At 39.1% G+C, this 21,139-nt stretch overlaps 1 protein-coding gene across 5 annotated transcripts in view; it reads left to right on the top strand.

The window, feature by feature from the left end:
• NSMCE2 (NSE2 (MMS21) homolog, SMC5-SMC6 complex SUMO ligase) overlaps positions 1-21,139 on the top strand; it is a 132,889-nt gene that overhangs the window by 7,276 nt on the left and 104,474 nt on the right. For all 5 annotated transcript variants that reach the window (XM_064645111.1, XM_064645121.1, XM_064645086.1 and 2 more), the window contains one exon: positions 19,662-19,768. In XM_064645111.1, the coding sequence (XP_064501181.1) occupies positions 19,662-19,768 (107 nt within the window). The remainder of the gene's footprint in view (positions 1-19,661; positions 19,769-21,139) is intronic.

Raw genomic sequence — 21,139 nt, 5'->3', positions numbered from 1 at the left:
TGGTAGGAATGTGCTGGCCAAGGGTAGGTCTAGTGTATCCATGACAGACATCTATTCCCAGCTTTTGGCTGTGAATTTGGTCAGCTTGCTGAGGATGGCAGTTTTATCTGACTTTTTGCGAGAAAGGAGCAGAACTTTCTCAAGAATATGGGACTGTAAAGTACAGAGAGCTGTGGATGTCGTAATGAAGAAGGCTAACTCATGGTCATCCCCAGGCTTTCATTCCAGCACCTGTCCTTTGAGGATGTGTTACTTTTGTCTTGATTGGAGCCCAAATTATGTGGGACTAGGAGGATTGCCTGGTACAAATGGGAAATAATTGGAAGGTCTTGAGAGTATGCTAAATACAGACAAGATGATAAAAATTTCTTAGCATAAAACTTCTGAAAAGCATTTTAAAGCGTGGACAGATAATGGGTTTTCTGCTAGAAGGCAAGATGCTTCCTTGATGTCTGGAATTATTCCAACCACACATCACATTCTCACTGCCAAGTATGGAGGCCCTAAAGTGTAGAATAGCTGTGTGGGAAGCAGTTACTGCAACTGACCTCTAATCTTATTTGGGGAAAAAAAATTAGCTACTTTTCTTTTTCTTCAAAAACTTGCCCTTAAATGTCATGGTCATCTGCTCCCCATGCCTGTTTGCCATCTGTATTACATGGCAGTGATCTTCCTGTAGCACTGTCAGGGTCCATATGAGAATTCCTCTTTGTTTCCATGCTTTAAAGGATTTTTCTGCTCACCCTTATGTACAGAACAGACTCGTGGGTCTTAATAATGTTAGTGATAGGATTCTTTGGCATGTACCCCAGATTAAGTTAGAGTTACATCTCTGACTTTTCCTATCTGCTTATTGCATAATGTGCTCCCTCCGCCAGCAGAGTTTACCTCAATTCCAGCTGCTTATCCCATTTGTCTGTTCCCCTTGTCCCAGAGCTGTCTCTGTGCTTTTCTTCATGTGTGCTGCACTGCATCTCACATGTGCAATGTCCTGCTTTTTCTGACTTTCTTATCTCCAGATTGGTTGGGATCCACTTGTGTCATCATGCCTGTTCAATACGAGCTAAACAGTAGTTGATAATCACAGAATCAGAGTATATACTATGTTGGAAGGGACCTACAGGGATCATTGAGTCCAACTCCTGGCCCTGCACAGGACCATCCCCAAGAGTCACACCATGTGCCTGAGAGTATCCTCCAAACACTTCTTGAACTCTGTCAGGCTTGGAGCTGTGACCACTTCCCTGGGAGCCTGTTCCAGTGCCCAACCACCATCTGAGTGAAGAACCTTTTTCTAATATACAACCTGAACCTCCCCTGACACAACTTCAGGCCATTCCCTCGAGTCCTGTCACTGGTCACCAGAGAGAAGAGATCAGTGTCTACCCCTCCTCTTCCCCTCATAAGGAAGTTGTAACTGCAATGAGGTCTCCCCTCAGTCTCCTCCAGGCTGAACAGACCAAGTGATCTCAGCTGCTCCTCATATGGCTTCCCCTCAAGGCTTCCCCTTCGCCATCTTTGCTGCCCTGCTTTGGACACTTTCTAAGAGCTTAATATCTTTCTTATATTGTAGTGTCCAAAACTGCCACAATATTCAAGGTAAGGCTGTCCCAGTGCAGAGCAGAGAGGGACAATCCCCTCCCTTGACCGGCTGGTGATGCTTTGCCTGGTGCCCTCCCGGACACGGTTGGCCCTCCTGGCCGCCAGGGCACTGCTGACTCATATTCAATTTGCCATTGACCAGGACCCCCAGGTCCCTTTCTGTGGCACTGTGTGTACCACTGTCTCATTCCACAGTCTGTACGAACATCAAGGGTTGCCCCATCCCGGGTGCAGAATCCAGTACTTTCTTTTGTTGAACTTCATATGGCTGGTGATTGTCTAGTCTTTTCATGTGGATTTAACTCTATGAGATTACCCACATCACTTTGATTTCTCTCACTACTCTTTTAGAATGGTTTTAATAGGAATGACTCTAAACCTTTCCGACCCTTGTTGACATAGGAAGGAGCCTAGACCATAGAGACATGGTGATTAGCCTAGTTTTATTAAATTATTGGCAGCCTTTTAATAGACACTTGGTTCATGAGTTTCTATGGAATATCCACTATTCTTTGCAGTGACTTTCTAAACCCATTGCAGCAATGCATAACATACATGAACATTCTAAGTTTGTTCATCTCTCAGAGCAGAGGACCTTTCCATGGAAGTTTCTCTGTCATTGACCTAAAATGTCTCCTGTTTGGAATGGTGCAAACTCCAGTGTAGAGATGGACTCTGTAGCTCTGTTGGAATATAAAATGTTTTTGTTAATTTGTTTTTTTTGTTCTTCCCCTCCCCCCCCAGTTTATTTTTCATTGAAAATTCAAATGCAGGATTCCTGCAGTACCATACCATAACACGACTCTTAATGTTGGCAAAGTTCTTGTGCATGAAATGACTACGATGGGATTGTTTTGGGATCCAGAAACTAACCTCCTGACACCTGTGCTTCTAAAATTTTCGTGCTCTGTTAACTTTCATGGTGTTAGAGATCATTGTGCTTCATAAAAATAATCAAAACGTAAGATACTTGCCCCAAGAATGGGCTATAGCATATAGGCTGGAATGACACTTTACAACCTCCTTGAGAAGTGGTGTGAGCATGAAGGTTCTCTGACTCAGGAAATGAGCAGGATAAACTTTGTCTCGCTGTCCTGTTCTTGTTCAGGGAAGAGAAGCCGTGTCAAGATGTCTTCTTGCACGTCTTGCCTTCCATTGCATGTGAACGGTGGTTTTGTCAGGTTGCTCTCCACCTCATAGTGGCCTCATAGTGGTCAAAGCTGTGGCCTGTGGTGCAGGGACTCTGCATGAGAAATCAGACCTTGTTTTTCCCTTGGAAGCCCATAAATCTGTGAAGGTGGTAATGAGAAGCAAATAGCAAATGGTTTTATATGCACTGAAGGAGTACAGGTTTTTTTCTAGTTGGAGAATCTTAAGTGTAGGTTTTCTATGTTTATTTTCTTTTGTTAGAGAATGTAAGTGTAGAATGTCAAGGGCCATCCTGGAGATAAATAGCTTTTCACTGACACTTGCTGTATGAAAATATTTTCTAGCTATGTGAGAAGGTACTGTAGAAAATGAAGAGAGGCCAATGATTCATGAAGTTCATCCTTCTGTGTTAGCCTCTACCAGATGCTTCCTGTGAAGCTGCAAGAATTCCCTCATAATACCAAGCTGTTCACAGAGGAAGTTTTTTTCTAACCTCAGGCTTTTATCTGCCAGAAGCTGGTCTGCTTTGTTGCTATACCAGTGTCTGTGGTACTAATTGGTGACATGCACAAACTCAGTGTAGGCACCAAAATTACATCTTTCTTCTTGGGAAAGTTCTTTTCCTGTTGTTTAAGGTAAACTTGTATTTTGTGGTATGTGAGATAAAATGTTTCAGATTCCCTTTCTCAAAAATTCTAATTTTGTTTTCCTTCAAATCCCTTGCTTAAGATTAATCCTTTTAGGAAAAATGCTCTTTTAATCTTATGCTTCTCTTCTATTGCATTGTGCTTCTTGTACTGTTTTACAGGTATTTAACCTTTCAGCTAACAGTGAGAAAGATATGTTTTTCTTGAAGTAGGTAGGTAAATGGTGTCACATTTTAAGTATTTTTTCTTTAAGTAATTTTATTCTTTGAAACAAAAAGGCCTGGTTGGGTTCTTGTGAAATGCTTTTCTGAAGACAAAAAATTATATTTTGTGTGCTATGTTCTGCAGTCAATATAAAAATTTGGAGAAGAGAGGGTTGGAATAATTTTTTGTCTTACCTCTGTTTACTTACAAGATTTATAGCCAGCACTGATGGAATTTCCATTGCTGGAATACACTGGTTGATTCTGGAAGCTGTTCTTCAAAGAAGCTGTCTGAAAAAGGAGAATTTGGACATGTGCCTTGTTTCAAAATCTGGAAAAATATGACTTGTAATGAAAGATTTGTGTTCTTTTATATTTATACAAAACCACCCTGACTGTAGTCTGTAATCTTACAAAGTGGGAAGAAACAAATATGTGTGGTTGTTACTATTTCCTAGCTGGAATTTTGACTGCAAGAAGAACACAGTGCAGTGAGGGGAAAGCAGCTATATTAAGCAGCATACTTTGTTCTGCTAGCTCTTTCTGGTGTGGGCACTCAGTAAGCTGAGTCCATCCAAGTATCTTTGTTCCTCAACTTTCGCAGTTTGAAGCAAATAGAGGCCCTTTAGGTGGCAGCAAAGCCTTTCCTGCAGATCGAGCCCTGGCTCCTTCACCTGCTGTGGCACTACGAAACTCCCTCCTGGAATGGATTTAGAGGTGTTGGTGCCATATCACTGTACTCCTGCATTTAGTAAGAATAAAATATAAACGGAAGATTAAGACTAATAGAGATAAAGAGAATTTGTATTACCCGATCAATACGGATCGTTGCATTTTGTACATGGCATGTTGTGGTTGAACTAGAGAGTATCATTCAGAGTGAAATCCAGTCTTGATTTACAGCTAGCTTGCTGAATAACTGTCTTTAGTGCATTCTCATGGAAGTGTACTGACAGCTTGCACCTGAACAGATCGTATGCTGGACAGTCTCAGCTTTTGTCAGAACTCTTATGAGTGCTCAGATGAAAACTGGACAATTTTTTTTCTCAGGTTTTGGTAGATGGTATTTACATAGTGTCTGATGTCAAATACACACATGCATATGTATGTGTGCATATTCTGTTCTCTAACATATTTTTCTAAGCCAGTGTGTAATTTTCTCCCCCAAAGGTCTTTGTGAGTTAGGGAGATTTGCAGTCACCTGGTGGGTTACCTCATGTACCCGTAGTCAGTATAAATTTCTCTGTGTCCTAGACCTCATAAAATCTCAGTAGTCTTCAAAATAGATAATAAGTGGGATTTAAATGCTGTATAGACCTTTTTGGAGACCCTCTGTGCTCTAGTGATGTTAACCTTGAGAGAATGAGTGAGCTTACAGCTGTAAGTTATAGGCTTGAAATTGCTGGGTGAGGTTCTTTGGCCTCTGCTGTGCATGAGATCAGAATAGAATGATCCTAATGGTCTGTTCCAGCTTTGAAATACTATGAAGTACTGCAGAGGTCTTGTGTGGGCTCTTTAGCACAAAGATAAATCAGCCTCTTTGAACAAAAGCCAGAGAGGAATATTTTATCTCAGTAATTTACTGTATGAAAATATTCTCTGTAGTGTATTAATCTGTCATTTTCTTATCATCATATTTCTGCCACAGAAATGTGGCAATAAGAAAATACCGCTAACTCCTGCTTAAATGTAGAGGCATATGATATATATAGAAAGTAGTGTGGCCTTTGAAGAACCCACTCTGAAAGCTTTAATTTTTATCAATTTAAGTAGATCAGTATTTAGCTTTCAGTGATCTAATTGTGTGCCTAAATAACTAGGGAGGGAGGAGGAACCCACAAGAGTAGGAAAAAATCTGGGGTTGGCAGCATTTAGAAAGATTAAGGATATAAAGCAATTGTATTTCTTTTCTTGATTCTTTCCATTAGGAAAAGGTTTAACTGGATGAAAAGTAGGCATTGTGCTGACATGTTCTCGGTGTTTGGTCAAAACACGAAAGAAGCCCTTATGTAGACATGATCATTCTGAACTTCATCCTGATCCCTTTCCAATTAGACACAAGACACTTCTTTTTAAAAAAAATTCCCTTTCTTTTCCTTTCTCTTCTTTGTTCTTCTGTTCAAGAATTTAAGAACTTGTGATTGGTTTTTGCCTTTCTGTTTTTTTGATACTCAAATAAGTGTTTTTTTGCCAGTGAACATAGAATTAATTATAAGAAGTTTTTAATACTTTCAGATTAAAAAAAAGAAAAAAGTCACTCTGACTCGAATCTGGGTTTTATGACATGTTTTATGAAATTTACACTGATGTTATATAGCACACTGACACTCTAGTGAAGAGTGAAGATTATAATATGTACTGATTAAATTCCAGGAATTTAAAGGGGAATGTTTTTTTTATCAGTCAGAATCATATGTAAAACTTGTGTGTTCCTTATTACTGACACTGAGACCCATGAAAAATACTATCCTTTGGAGGACAGGCAGAGGTTGGTGGTCTGAATTGGAGTTTTAAAATATTTTTTATTATAATTTTCACAGATTATTTTGCTTGCCTTCTCATTTTCTTGCCCATTTTCTTTGAAAAAGAGCAAGGAACACATAATAGCATTATATGAAAGAGATAAAACAACTGAGATACTCTTGAGCCTGATTTTGCTGAGTCCTTGAGGCCAGGAATAACTGTGCTTTCAAACTGGCTTCACACTGTGGCCTTGAGCAAGTTATTGAAGTTCACAAGGCATGAGTTTCCCTTCTATAAAAAAAGATGTCAGGAGTGTTATGGGAGGATGTATGAATTATCTCAAATTCCTGTCTAGATATTCACTTCTGTTTTTGCTTATGCCTTCTGTGCTTGGGGAAATTACATTGCAAGAGTCTAACAATCACGTGAGTTGTCTGTAATGGTGGTAGGTGATTGGATAAAGCAGGAGATAGGTAGCCAGGAAAAATATGTGTACAGGAGAAGTAAAAGGCATCAGAAGACAACAGCCTCGCAAATATGTCATCTTTACCTTTTGTGAACTGACAAATAGGAAGTATCACAACTCCAAGAGCCATTATGGGTGATATGAAGTGGTTTGAACCACTGTAATATACACAGGGCACTAAGTGAGGATTTGCACTTTTATGAAATTTATGAGTGGACCCACAGCCATGTCTACAGGAGGGTAGTCTGACGTTTATTAGTGGCATGATAAAGAATATTATGTGAAGAGAGAAAATTTTAGACTGCTTCAAAAATGTGCTACTAAAACTGCTTATGGAAAGAAAATTTACAGCGAAACTCGCAGTTCAGCAAAAGGTCAATTGAAGAATGCATTCTATCTCCAAATAAACAGTGTTTTCTTTCTTGTTTCAGTTTTCAGGCACTGGATCTTATATTTCTGTCTGATAATCAAAGAGCCCCACATGTTCAGAAATCTTCAGGATAGTAGTGGTAGATCATGAACAAATCACCTTTAGCATCTCTTATTTGACTTCAGAAGTTGAGTTACTTTAGTCAGTCTTCATGTAAGTTCTACTTTCCAGACATAAGTACTTCGTATTACTCTTTCTTTGAAATATTGAAAGAGCTTATTGAAGGAAAATTAGTAGTATTTAGTCTCATGCTTGTTGGTCTAGAATGAGCCTTTGCCCAAATTTTACACTCTGTGCCATTGAAGATAGGGATGCATCTGCAAAGCTGTTGGCATACAGTCAGCCCATTTTTTTATAAAAAAGGAAAAAATAGAACAATCCCTCTACCCCTCTTAGACATTGAACAAGGGTGGGACATTCACAATGAGCATCACACAGCACAGCCTTCTGTGCAGGGCATGTAGTAACCAAGTAACCTGCTGTCACACACTGCTGCCCCAGCCACCCTCAGGCATTGTTTGCGTTGGGTTAGTTCCCAAACTGTGCACCACATAGCAGTTACTATTAATGACTGGTGAGCTTATGCCCTTTTTGTTATTGTTGTTTCAGTTTGGGGTTTTTTTGTGTGTCAGTGGATCTTTATGCCAGTAAAAGACAATCAACAGCCACGAGTCTGTTAGAGCTGCTATTATATAAAGGGATGGGAGAAAGTAAGAGGTGACCCCCAAAGATTGTGATCACTGGGGAGATATCACTTGCTCGTAGAGAAAGAATCAAAAAGTGGTCTAGCAAGTGCTCAGGGGAAAAAAAGAGTGGGAATAGGGGAACTGGATTAGGAGGAAGAGAAGGGGAGAAGGGCAAGTGGGAAAGAAATGTGTAATGAAGGACAAGGAGAAGTAAGAAATAAGAAAGGCACAGCAAAAGGATTAAGCAGGATAATATGCTCATTGTTCTCTAGATGACAGAAGATATTTGAATGCCTTCCTTATGGTGTTTCCCATGTGAGCAACTTCTGTAGTTTCCACAAAGGTGTTGCTTTTACAAATAGGAAGAGTAGTCTGGCATATAAATTGAAGGAGGACTAGTTCATGTGGATGAAAATGAGAAGGTAGATGTGGTTGTTCTGATTAATCTTGTGCTGGAGTTGTTGGGCATATGCAAAGACCCTCCTTGCCTTTTTGACATTATCAACAAATGTTACAGAGCACTCAGAAATATGCATGTGCAGTATTTCAGACCAGCACTGACAATCTCAAGCTGCACCATAAATTACGTGTAATGAACTTTCTTATTAAAAAAGACTTAACAAAAGGAGCCAGCTGGCTTAAGGAGAAGGTGGCAGATGAAAAGAACACAATTCAAAGAAGTGTTCGCACATTAAGGAAGTAATTTTAACAGGCTTTCCCCAGACTGTAAGTGGGAATGGAATTATACATTGCATGTAAATGTCAAGTGACAATAATATCTTCTGAGTTAAATCAACCTTGCAACCTCTTTCCTATTTTTCTTAAGCAGATGAATAAAGTTTAACTTGTGATTTCCTTACTAATCATCTTAGTAAGCAGTGGGTGAATAGACTTTTTACTGTATGGGTAGATTAATGTGACATTTTCACAGGACTTTTTATTTTTTGAAGTTTATTACTTGTGGGTGTGGATCTAATTCACAGCTGTTTTTGAGGGAATTAGGTATGCCATAACTTATTCAAATTCTATATTTTTTTGGTATTTTTAGTTTATATCCATGCTTTGTTGGAGGCGTGTAGTCTGTCCTGATGTCTCAAGATAATCAAGATAATATACTTCAGTGTAGAGACTTGGCCTAGTCACTTTTATAGAAAAACAGATTTTAAATAAGATTCAAAAGCGTATCAGTATAAAGGGGAGAAAATTGTCTCAGCCAGTACGTGTCAGCTACACAAATCTCAAGCATAGTCCTATGGTTCTGAATTGAATTTATTTTAGTAACGCAATGTCTGTGGTAGTTTACCAGAACGGAGGGAGCCTTCTACTTCCTATCTAGTTACAGAATATTTCCACATTCAATTTTCAGTTTATTTCTGTCTTTTTTCTAAACTACCCCCTTAAAAGCTGTAAGGCCCCTCAATGCTCCTTCTTTCCTAGTACGGACAAAGATAACAGCGTTATCTAAAAAACATGCTGAGAGACCATTATCTGTGCTAGACTGTAAGCCATCAAATAAATTCCTGTTTCCTCTCAAAATCATAAATATTTGTGCATGTGTGAGAGACCCAGGCAATACAGACTTGCATTGCCCTTTTGTTGCACAGAGATGTGCATTTTCCACATGATAACAAAGTAGCAGCTTCTCATAGTAGGACAAATTTTTTTGTATGAGCTTTGTGGGAAATGAAATTCCAGCAATGGAAAGATTTAGCTCTGTCACTTGCCAGCATGCAAGCAACAGAATGAATGCCACATACCAGCAATTCATGCCAAAGAGGGGAGATCTGCCAATTCACAGAAGAGGTTTTATGCAAAGGAAGCCTGCTAGAGGCAGAAAGAAATGCTGGTTTTCATTATGCTTGCAGTTTGTGTACAGTCTTTGCCTTTGCCTTGTCTGTGAAGGAGGATTACGTTGTAGCTTGTTTTTTTTGTGTTGGGGTTTTGAGGGTTTTTTGGTCACTTTGAGGAATTATGGGCTCTGAAAGTCCTAGCTGTAGTATTGCGGCATGGTTAGCACTTGGAGTGGAATATCCATACGTGATTCATCTGAATTGGATGTTTTATGTGGGGAACATCACTTGACCTTTGCTTGCATGAGACACTAGTTTTCCAGACTCCCTTTTGTTTAACCTTGGTTGTGTTTTGTCTGTCAGCTCTAGTATCTACATTTTCAGCAAACAATTAACTTTGGAGATGATACTCATATCAATTTCCACTAACTTTCACATTTCTGATAATCTATCAAATCAGTGTTTCTGAATTAAAAAAACCCAAATTTTCCATTGTCAGCTCTATATTATGAATCTGATTTATCTGTGGTTTATTTCTTTATGTATGTGAACTACTGTGAGCCCTGTTGTGAGACACTTCATTGCTTTATTCAGTGGTTTAAATGTGGAGTTGCCTGCTGTCCAGATCTGTCTAAAAAGCTGCCTATAAAACTGGATTGTTTTTCCACCCCGAGCTGCTCAGCTGCAGTATAGCCAGTGCCCTGGGTAGTTAAGTGAGAGAGCAGTGGTGCTCTGTCTGGAGCTACTGATCACCTTCTCTGAATTCTGAAGTCAGTAATGCCAAGGGTTGCAGAAGCAGAAATATAGACTGGGAGACTATAGTGGGTTCAGAGAAAAAAAAATATGTTTGTAAGTATGTAATCAAAATACTGGGCATTTAAAACCCAGACATTTTCTGGCATTCCACCCCCCCCATCTGTTTCATTTTGGGTCAGTAATGTTAACATTTGAGTGCTTGATGAGTGTTCATTTGTGTCTGTGTGAAGCTGTTGCAGTTGGTTGTGGAAACTTATTTTGGATTCTCTTGGGGTTTTTTTGTGTGTGTTAATGTAACTATGACCTCTGAACTGAGCTGAAATAAGACAATGATGGATTGCCTTGATGTGAGGGTATTGTCTTAGTCTTACCTTCCTGTTTGATACGTGTTCTACTGCTTTAACATTTACTGAAACATCACACTTGATTAGATAATCTCTGATGAGGGTTTGTTAGCTCTGAGCTAGACTGCCTCCAGTTCTGGAGAGAGAAGTAAATGTTTCTGAGAATTGTGAAGGTCTTGAGTGAAAAGGGTTTGTTTTCCTATCTTTACTGATTTTTTTGTTTCTGAAAAGTCTTTCCATCCCATTTCCCCAAATGAAGGAAATTCTACATAATTACTGTATTTAGTTTAATGAAAGTAAACTTTGAACGAGCTTCTCTGAGAAATATAATAGATTAATTAGCACAAGCAAAGTTTTTCTTGTGAAAAACCTAATTGGTACTGTTTACTGCTGGCTAATAACAATCATGCCTTTTATTAGAGACAGAGTTGCACTTCACACTAAAATATTTGTTTTTCACCTGTCAGTGCAATTTAAAATATGAGAAGAATTGTTTTTTGGCAACAGAAAGCATTAATACAGTTGACTTGTAAACAAAAGTGCATGGATTATCTCTGTAGAATTCATAATGTGCCAGTAGAGATCTTGTGTAAAACAGAAGAAATTGTGCTTAAAAAAAGATCTAACAAGTTAGAATTGAACTTGCTGGAATAATAATAATAAAAAAAATTACTTTGCTCACATTAATTTCCAGGGGGAACCATAGATATAAAGCAGTCTGTGAGCCTTTTATAGAATTGTAAAGACACATTAAAAGTCTTGAAATAAAATATTTAATGTGGAATATCAATTTTAAAAAGTGTTCAGAGGGATCAAAGAGTAGCAATTACGGCACCTTAACAAATATTTCACTGTTCCTTATGAGAGAAAATATTTCAAGGAAATTTTTGACCAAATTCTAATGTTACCATATCAAGTTCTGAGAGGAGAAAGTGGGTAGAAGGAGGACAGCACTAACCCCCTTATTTTTAAATATTTCCAACCCTCCTATCTCTTGTTTTAGGAAGGCAAGGTCAGCAGCAGCTCGGGGCTCCAAACCACGCTCTTTTGTGTGGTGCAGACGTGCCCGTGCCTCCACAGGGAAGAAACTTTTTGTTAGTCATAGGAAAATCATTTCCCATTAAAATTATTAGTGAATGTTGTTTTCAGCCTTAATTTCATCATATGTTGAAATCCACTGAGAAGAGAGGGATATGTATGTGTGTGTGTGTGTGTGTGTGTGTGTGTATGTATGTATGTATTACATATATATGTAAAATATATATATATTTAGGAAAACATGGGGGAGGTTTGTTATTTATTTTATGAGAGATTGGTCAGATTTCTGGGTGAAGGTAACATATGCCTTGTGCTTACTCTGAAAATACAGGTGTGATTCCTGTATCTTTTTCTTGGCAAACAAGTTGACTTAGGAAAAATTCCCCCCCCATCTCCACTCTGCTACAGTTTGCCACCCCCTCAATTGTACTGGTGCAACTATTTAAATATCTGCACTTCAGATTCCATTACTGCAATATCATGGTTTTGGGGTTTTGTATTTTGGTTTGGATTTGGAGGACAGATTGCTATTTTTATCTTGAATTGTTTCATTAATCCAGTTTATGGTGTGACCCTATGAAAAATCATATTATTCTAGCTGATGGACAGCAGAGGAGGAACATAAGAGGAACAGCAAGGATGAGTGCCTGGGGAAATGACCTGTGAAACTTACTTTGTTGCAAAGAAAATGTACATGAACCTGAGTCTTGGTGTTTTCTTGCTGCTTGTCGTTTTGTTCTTCTTGGACTTATGGCTGTAGCTAGCTTTGAGGAATGCTGATTTACTCATGTGCTGAAGGGAGAACAGTAATTCTGGGTGGATATCATAGTAATGCCAGGGAACTGGTGTAGAATTAGGAGAGTGGAGATCTTAAGTTGCTTCTCAAAACTGTTGCATCCTGTAAATGCTTTATCCTTCTTTCAGTGCTTCTGCTTACTAGTTACACTGTCTTGGTTAACTTTAAATTGGTCTTTCTGCAGAATTAAGTAGGTGTTGATTGGTAAAATAAAGATTAACCTCACAATGACCTTGGAATTCAGTAAGGAGAAAAGAGGTGCTGTTCAAGTACTGGTCTCTTTGTCTGAATGGAGGGAAGTAGTCTGGGAGTTGTATGGGCTTTAGTATTTAGTCAAACAAAAGCCCATTCTTGTTTGGGGAAATTGTACATACTACCTGTCTTCATGTCTTGGTGCTGTAAGTGCCATCAAGTTACAGTAGCAAAAAATATGTAGATACACAAAGACTATTTTTCTCTTTCTGTTTTGTAGCAAAGTCTGTTTACTTCTATGAGACATTAGTTGATGTCTTTGTATTATTTATGTGCCTCAGCCTAAATTAAACAATCTCTATTTGTGTTGAATAATATTTACTTCGGATTTTATACAGCAAAGCACGTCAGCACATATCAGAGCTAAATCAAACTCGTACGTGAGAGCCTGTTTATTTCATTAGCTCAATATATTGTCAATTGGTGTTCAGAGGCATTGCCATGCTTTACATTGCAGTCTGTTTGGGTACTGTGGCAGAAATATCTGGTAAGATAGATCTTTGTTACTGCTCTCAAGTCTAAGCTGGGATCATTATGACTTTTTAGCCTTCCCCTGGTAGGCTTGGGGAAAAAAGTACTGTAAGGAAGTTGCTTTCAAAAGCACTGTTGGCCTAGTTCAGCTGGCAATGGAGTTTAAGGGAGTTTCATGTTGAGCAAAAGTTTCATGATTATTATAGAATAATATAGTTATTTTCAAAAGTGGTTAGTGATTCTGGGTGCCTCAGTTTCTCTGTGCCCACTCTGAGATGACTCTCTTCAGAATGTGTGCAACACCCACTCGATGGAAATGCTGGCCCCCTGAGACGTTTCAAACTGGGCATTCAGCAACTGAGATGTTTCAAGGTGGGTGTTCAGACCCTGTCTGGTCTGTTTCTTTGAAATTCTCACTCTCTACAATACAAAGTACTTGGGTTTCATTTCCATGGGATTCACAGGAGCCTCCTGGGCCACTGACCCTCGACTCTTTCCATTTCAGACTGTCATAGCCTACAGGGAAATGGTTTGTAATACAAGACAAGGGAGTTTTCATCAGGTGTAGTCTGTAATCTACCAGACACCCGTTACTTGCTGAATAAAACAAATGTTTAAATCCAGACTGAAAAGTACAGCCCTTTCCTTTCCAAATAAAACCTCAAAAGACTTTACTCAGGTACAGGAAAATGCTTGACCTAAATCCAAGTATTGCAGTTTGATTTGCAGTTTCTTACAGAACCCAAATAGAAAATAAGATGAAACTTTAAAAACCATTCACAGGCAATAGTTCTGGTGCAGTCTGTGTCCTGTGCTGGTCTTTCCTTTACAAGTTCTGCCTCACACACTCTTGTCACTTCTTCTACTCAGATTTTTTTCTTTGATAGAATACCAGAAACTCATATTCAACTTCCTTCTTTGCTTGAGAGGACTCGAACTCACTTTTAACCATCTTCCAGAAGAATAGTTTAGAGATGAAGCTGTTGGATATTGAGGAATGTTATAGAAACCCAGACTGGCTGAGGTTGGAAGGGAGCTCTAGAGGTTGTTTTGTCCAACCCCCCTGCACAAGCAGGGCCACCCACCTAGTGTAGGTTTCTCTTTCTGTCATTCATGACATTTCATCTTGTGAGACATACTTGCCTTTCAGTGGAGTCCTGGTATCTAGGTGAAGGTGAATGATCTGTAAAACCATTCCTGCATGCTCTGTCTCTAGGTCTGTGTATATGAAAGCTTTCTATGCAGCAGAATGGCTTCATTAGGAAATGGGGAGAAATACAGCTTCAAATACTCTATGACCCAGTTAAGGCATTTCCTGAGAAGCTGGAGGTTTCATTAGGCCTGGCTAAAGAACTGCCTGTTACATGGAGGGAAATTTTGCAATTACTGCCTCAAATTCCCCTTTACTCCACCAGTTGCCATTCCCTGTATGGTTGTTGGCCCTCTAATCAGTAATAATTTTTCTTCTCTTATGAACTGCAATGGTTAGTTCCCTTTCCAGAGGGCTCCAAAGATATTTTTTGGACATTCTACTTTCAACCATTTCTCTGTGTGAGGATACCTGCTCTCAGGAGATGAAATGGGTATTCTCCAGTCTTTTGCTGTTTCTTTGTATGGCTTCTAATTTCTTTTAGTTTAGAATTTTCTGTATTAGCGTTCTGCTGTTTTTGCAGCCTGATACGTTACATATGTTAAGTGTGTCACATAGGTTAAATATGTTATAGCTCAGGGAGATGAGATTTTGAAAGAAATTTTCTTCCGTGAGAGTTTTCTGAGAAGCTGTCCATGTATCTGCAGGAGAAAAAGCAAAGATGTACCCTCAGTGCTGCAGAAGCAATCTCCTGTTTAGGTTCTTCCTGGTCTATGTAGCCTGGAATACCACGTCAGGTTCATGCCTATGTAGACAGGGGAGGGAAATAAGACAGTGGTCTCCTACACAGGTTTGTATCCTCTCACTACTGAGCATCCAGACATTAGAGGGACATCCTGCTACTGTCTTCTCCAAGAATGTTGTGAATCTATTCTTAAAGAATGTGGGTTGGTTGAAAGTTTTTTTCAAGATCCAATTTGAATTATCAACAGTTTTGAGTAGACCAAAACTGGCAGTGCAGAGTGGAGTCATAACACTTTTGGTTTTCAAAATGAAGGAAAAATGGCAGCAAAAATGCTTAGCTGTATCCTGAATTGAGAATGTATGTTCTCCACCAGAAGATGGAACAATCAAGTGGGGAGCTTGTATTCATCCGCTGTCAGCAGAAACTTGAAACCTGCTGGCAAAGTGTGTATTTTATCTGCTGCTGGTGCATATGAAGACAAAGGCCTACTACCGCTGTTGCTAATGGCTCAAGTGACTGATGTTTTTGTTTTAAATGTTTTAAAAGTCTGAAATCTACAGTCAAAATTTGGGGGCAAATGGTATACCATTAGTCTTTTGCCTCAAAAGATGGGAAAAACAGCGTTAGGCCTTGAATTTCAAAGCAAACTAATATGTAGTGCAAGAAGTAGAACTGACATGTCCTGTTTTCTTTAAATTTGAAAGTTTGACTTTTGTTAGACAATACTATAAATGTATGGCAGTATGTGTGTATTTATGTTAATCCACGTTGTCTGTGCTTAAGCATTTATTTTAAGTACTGTTATACTTCCAAGTTTAGAACCTTTCTGTAATTTCATGGTATTCCAGAATATTTTGTGTTTAAGATAGTCTGTGGTGGAAGTGAATGCTTATTTGGATTGCTGTGCCCTGGCTGCAGGGCACCTGTAATACCCTAAATAAGCAAATACTGATTTGCAGAGAAAGAGGTAGTTGTGAAAAATCTTTAGAAATTTTGCAAACTTGTGGATGTATACAGGGAGCTAAAGTAAATATGAACTCAGATATGAGAAGGAAATGCAAGTTTTTTGGATAGATTTTACATTAGTGTTAGTATAGGAAGTATTAAATCAGTGCTGACTTGACTCTATCCTGTTATTGCAACTTCTGTTTTAACACTGTGGGTTCATGATACATAACTCAGCCCTGATTGATTATGGTTTAAATCAGCAGTAAGGCACCTCAACGTGATCAGTTTGGTCTCTTCAGAAACGAGAAATTGAACTCTTGGTTGTCACTTTATGTAACTTTGTTCTTTAATATGTAGGGAGACTTTTCAGAATAATATCCCTAATTTCCATTATAATAAGAGATCATAAAATCATGCAAGCTGGAATTTATAACATGAACTCTGCATATTCATCCAGATAATTTTAACATGATGCACATGGGCCTTTGAAAATGAAATTATGGCCTTGGACTGGCCTTTCTGTGAGTAAAAAATGTAATATTGCAAAATGTGTAATCTCTGAGTGGTGAGGGTAATGACTTGGGAAGAAATGCTTACTAAACTCAACATATTTAGTGTAGATAACAAGGAGACAACTACAATATGCAACTTCGATGGTATTTTGTGGCAGTAGCTAAAAGCATATGCAGATAGTTTGGAATGCATTCCTTAGATATGAATTAGAAATAAGATTAGGATAAATTTTGATTAGATAACAGAAAGGCACTGGTACAGCACTTGCACTTGCAAAGCATTTGATTTTGGTGTTAAGCTGGGTTGTTGGCCTGCAGAGTGCACGGTTTGATTACTTTGGAGAGTAAGCTGGCTTTGTAGCTGGAGTCTGGCCGGAGGGTATTCACCAGTCATTGTGCCCACTGTCTGCTGGAAGAGAGTCAGTGCCTTGAATCTCTTTACCGTGAATCTCCACTGGTGTCCTCACAACTGAAATAAAAGCAGCAGCAGGGCTTGGAGAATGGATAACAGACAATGCCTTTTGAATTGTTCAAAGCCCTGATGTAATTATTAAATTTTGATCCTTTTTTGATACTATAGTGGTGTTAAACTAAGGGGTTGGTGAGATTTGTGAGAATGAGTTGTGTAATGGTGGTGAGGAGAAGCAAGTCTTTTTTTTTTCTAATTTCTTGTTCCCTAATAAGATCAGGTCAAATGGTGTGTTCTGATTAATTTATGTGCAAAGAAACATTGAAGGTGCTGGGATCCCTGCTTTGGTGAGCTGTAAAACTTTACATTCCCATAGAATCACCCACAGCTTCTCATCCTGTGCAGCCAAGCTCTGCCTTGCATCTGCTCCTTACCAGGGAGGGGCAGAAGTGCTCTTAGCTCCTTAGAGGAAGGGAAAGCTGAGGAGCCTTGCACAGCAGGTTATTGCTGTGTGTAATGTGGAACAATAAAGGTTTTTAAAAGGCAAATAGAATAGCCTGTAAAGTAAGTTTTCTCTTAAATCTTGTTTAGGAGATGGGAAGGTGAGTGGCTGGGAACAACATAGATTTCCTCTTAGCTCTCAGCGCCCTGGAGTATGGATTGGACTGCAGATAGAAAGTGGACTCTAGTTAATCTGTCAATGAGCAGAAATAGGGTATGAACAACCACTGACCTTTGTAAAGTCCTTCAGATCTATCTGTGGACAACCACTGACCTGTATGCAGTCCTTCGGATCTGTCTGTATGTCCGTAGTGCCTCCAAGGGCAGGCTGTGACCGTGTGTTAGTGACACATTCAGCAGTTTCCCAGTGTGTAGAACACACTTCCTGTGCATGAAAGAACAGCAGCAAGGAAACAGCAGTGAATAGCACCGAGACTTAAAGCAAGCTGGTGGATGGGTGGAACGGTCAGTACATGAAGAATGTGGGGCAGGATGTAGTTAATATCCCTCTTGCCTGAGCTGTGTTCCACCACTTTGAGCTTTATTTTAATGCATCTCTCAAGTTGCATGCAATATTATTATTCTTTACCTAAAGCTTTCTTTAACTGTTAGGAAAGACAGCATTAATACAGCTCTCTTGGTATTTAATAATGCACTTCTCTTCCCCTAAAAAAAAATAAAAAATATTTAGGTCACTGTAGTTTCTTTATGTTGTGGATATGATTCATTTTGGCCATGGGAGGAGAATGACAGTTACTTGCTACACAAACCTTTCCTGTGATTCATGGAGTGCCATTTGTGTCAGCCTTGAAGGAGGCACTTCATATGCTTCCTTGCAGGAAGGAAAGAGTATGATCATAGTTACCAGATAGGATATGGAAATTGGGTGGGAGGGAAGGGAAGGAGGAGAGGGAAATGCTGATTATTCAGAAGAAAGTTGCAGGAGTGCCAAGATTCTGTCTGCAGTATCCATTCATCTACTTAATGAAAAATGGATACATACCAAGCCTATATATAATTAAGGGAAACGTCACAACTGTAATTGCCATGTTCACAAAATAGAATGGCTTATTATGTAACTCTTTGTGTAAATATATCTTAGCACTTTTCCTCAGTCTCCTGGATCCATCAGTGGTATGAAACTTCTGTCCCTGAGTGATGTGTTTCAGATTTTGCTCTCAAGCTGATGGCCATATACAGTGCTTTGTGTTAGCTCTCTGCAGAGGCAGATTTTTGTGCTCTAACATGATAATATAGTTAGCAACTTGGGCAGTGTACTAGCTTGTCAGATCAGAAGACATTTTCCTTTCTTCACAATAAAAGTAATTTAAAAAGCCGTACCACAATTTTCTTCCTAAAAGTAACAGCACAGCTTGGCTACTTAACTGCTTGTAAAGAAGAATACTCCATTAAATGGTAACCCCTTATGCTGCATGGCAGACTCTGGGGCTCTTTCATGACATCCAGATGCTTCCAGCTGTTTTCTCTGTACCTGGAAGCTGCAGGGTAGGAATAAATGGGAGTAGCAGAAGTGGAAACTTAGGTTTCCTAAGTTCCTAATTTCCTGCACGGCTTAGGGGCTTGTGGCTGGCTGTCCTCCTGCAGTTGGCAGGATTTGGGGTAGTACATGTGGCTGTGTCAGGAGATAGATCTGTGGCTGTTCAGCCATGTAGCATCTACAAAGGGTCCTTATCCAGCTAAGCAGATGCACAGCAATGTTAGAATGGGAAAGCAGAGGTGTAGTTAGAGATGAAAGGAGTGAAATTAGGAGGAAAGAAGAAGAGAATAAAAGTGGATGTGAATTACTAATCGCATGTATTAATTGATTTTCCCAGGCAATTAGAATTTTACTCTTGAATCACCAATGCTATTCAGTCCTCCAGTGTTTCCTGTGTTATAAAACACTGGCTCTGTTTTGATTTTCCAGTAGCTGTGTTTATTGGGGATAAGGGGTCTAATTATAGCTTGAACTATACTGTACTGAGAGGGCATTTAAGTTTCTTCTGACTATTTCTGAGGCAATGTGATGAGTCATGAAATATAACTTTTGCAGAAAATATCCTGATTGCCTAATGACTAGGTGTTGGTAGATGAAATTACACACACTCTCTCTTGTTCACATGAAACCAGGGAAGTGTCTTTCTGAGTAAGCTGTTTGTTGGAGTTACCCAAGAAATGTAAAAGATTACAGTTGCAAAATAGGAAAAAAAGTATATGTTTGAGGAGCTTGAAAACACCTGCTGATACACATATGCTTTAAACATTCACAGTATCAATATTGTAAATAAAATACTTGCAAAGAAGAAATACTGCCTGAATATAGTACAACTGATCATCCATGTTCCAAATGTTTTATTTTGCAGATGATGAAGAGGATGTTAACAGTATGGAAAAAGTCATGTTAGAATTTGCTGCAATGGACAGATCTCTTAATAATTATATAAGAGCATTTGAGGAAACAGTAAATCAGGTAAACTGCCTCTTCTAATAACATTATGAAAACATATTGTTATTTAAATATTATTTTTTAGTAGACACAAATGTTACATTAAAGCAACACATGGTTGTAGAGATAAATCTTTGGCAGGTATAAAATACTGAAGTTGCTGGTACAACTACGTATTTTTTTTCCCAGTGTGATAGAGTTTCTAATTCCTCCCCTTGAAACTCACACCAGTGGAAATATGGGAGGGGTAGTGCTTCGGGAACGACTGAGGACACTGTAGTTAAGACAACTTAGTCTTGGGTGACACCTGCCTTGTGTATTGTGGAAGATGGAAGTGCAGATGGATGAGGCAGCTGATTTTGGGAACAAACACGTGGCTGTGGCAGTAGGGAACCAGTGTTTTAAAGCCTGCCTGCTACCTGACTATGCTGGTGCTTATAAAGGGTGAGCTTGTTAATTGCCCGCTCAATTAGCCAGGGGCTCGTTCTGTGTTTGGTCTCAGGACGGACAAACCCCCGGCGCGGCCGTGCCGGCAGCGACCGCCAGGGGGCACCGCGGCCGCGGGTTTCCCTTCCCATCCCATCCCATCCCATCCCATCCCATCCCATCCCATCCCGGCCGGGAGCAGGCAAGGGATCCACAGCAGAGCCAGGGAGGAAAGAGGCAGTCCCAGGGAAGGCTGGACTTAGTCCCTTCATTTTCAGGCCACATAATGCCTGGAGAACTCAACTTCCTAAGCAACCTATTCTAGTGTGTGTCTGCAAATTGACTTCTTGGTTTTGTATGGATTTCTCTAGAAAAGGCAAAAGTGCATCCCTGATTTCCCTTCAAAATGGGAAATCTCTGTTTCAAAACTTGAAGATGGTAGAGCTTTTCAATTAAGTCTGCCCTGCTGTTATCTTGCTATTGCTTTTTGCTCTTTTAAAAGCAATAACAGGAAAGCAAAACAATATATTTTCCACTATTTCTATTCTGAGATGCTTTTTCTTTTGTAGAAAGGTTTTCCTTTAATATTTCTTTTTAAATCATCCTAAGTCAGATGCTTGACTGAAAAATCTTCTTTCAAAAAATTAAATATACATATTTAAAAGGAGTTGAAAACTATGTCCACATCAGCAGGTGTTGGACAGCAGTAAATACAGGCACTGTATGCAGTCTTTAAATATACAGTTCATCTCAGATCTCATCATAATTGCAGACCTCCTAGTTTATATTGGATGGTTCAGGACTTTTTCCTTTTATTTGGAATATTCATGATTTTTAAAGCTTTCCTAGTAAATCATAGCATAGTTCTCATCATTAGAGATTAATGGTGTATATCCAGACTTGAGTGAAACATAGCTGGTTTATATTTTGATTTTAAGCTATTAATTAATGATGTGTTACTGTTATGAT

The sequence above is a fragment of the Pseudopipra pipra genome, chromosome 1 (assembly GCF_036250125.1).
Source record: "Pseudopipra pipra isolate bDixPip1 chromosome 1, bDixPip1.hap1, whole genome shotgun sequence".
Taxonomy (NCBI): Eukaryota; Metazoa; Chordata; class Aves; order Passeriformes; family Pipridae; genus Pseudopipra; species Pseudopipra pipra.
Note: the sequence above shows the minus strand (reverse complement) of the source record. Positions and strands in the feature narration are given on the sequence as shown.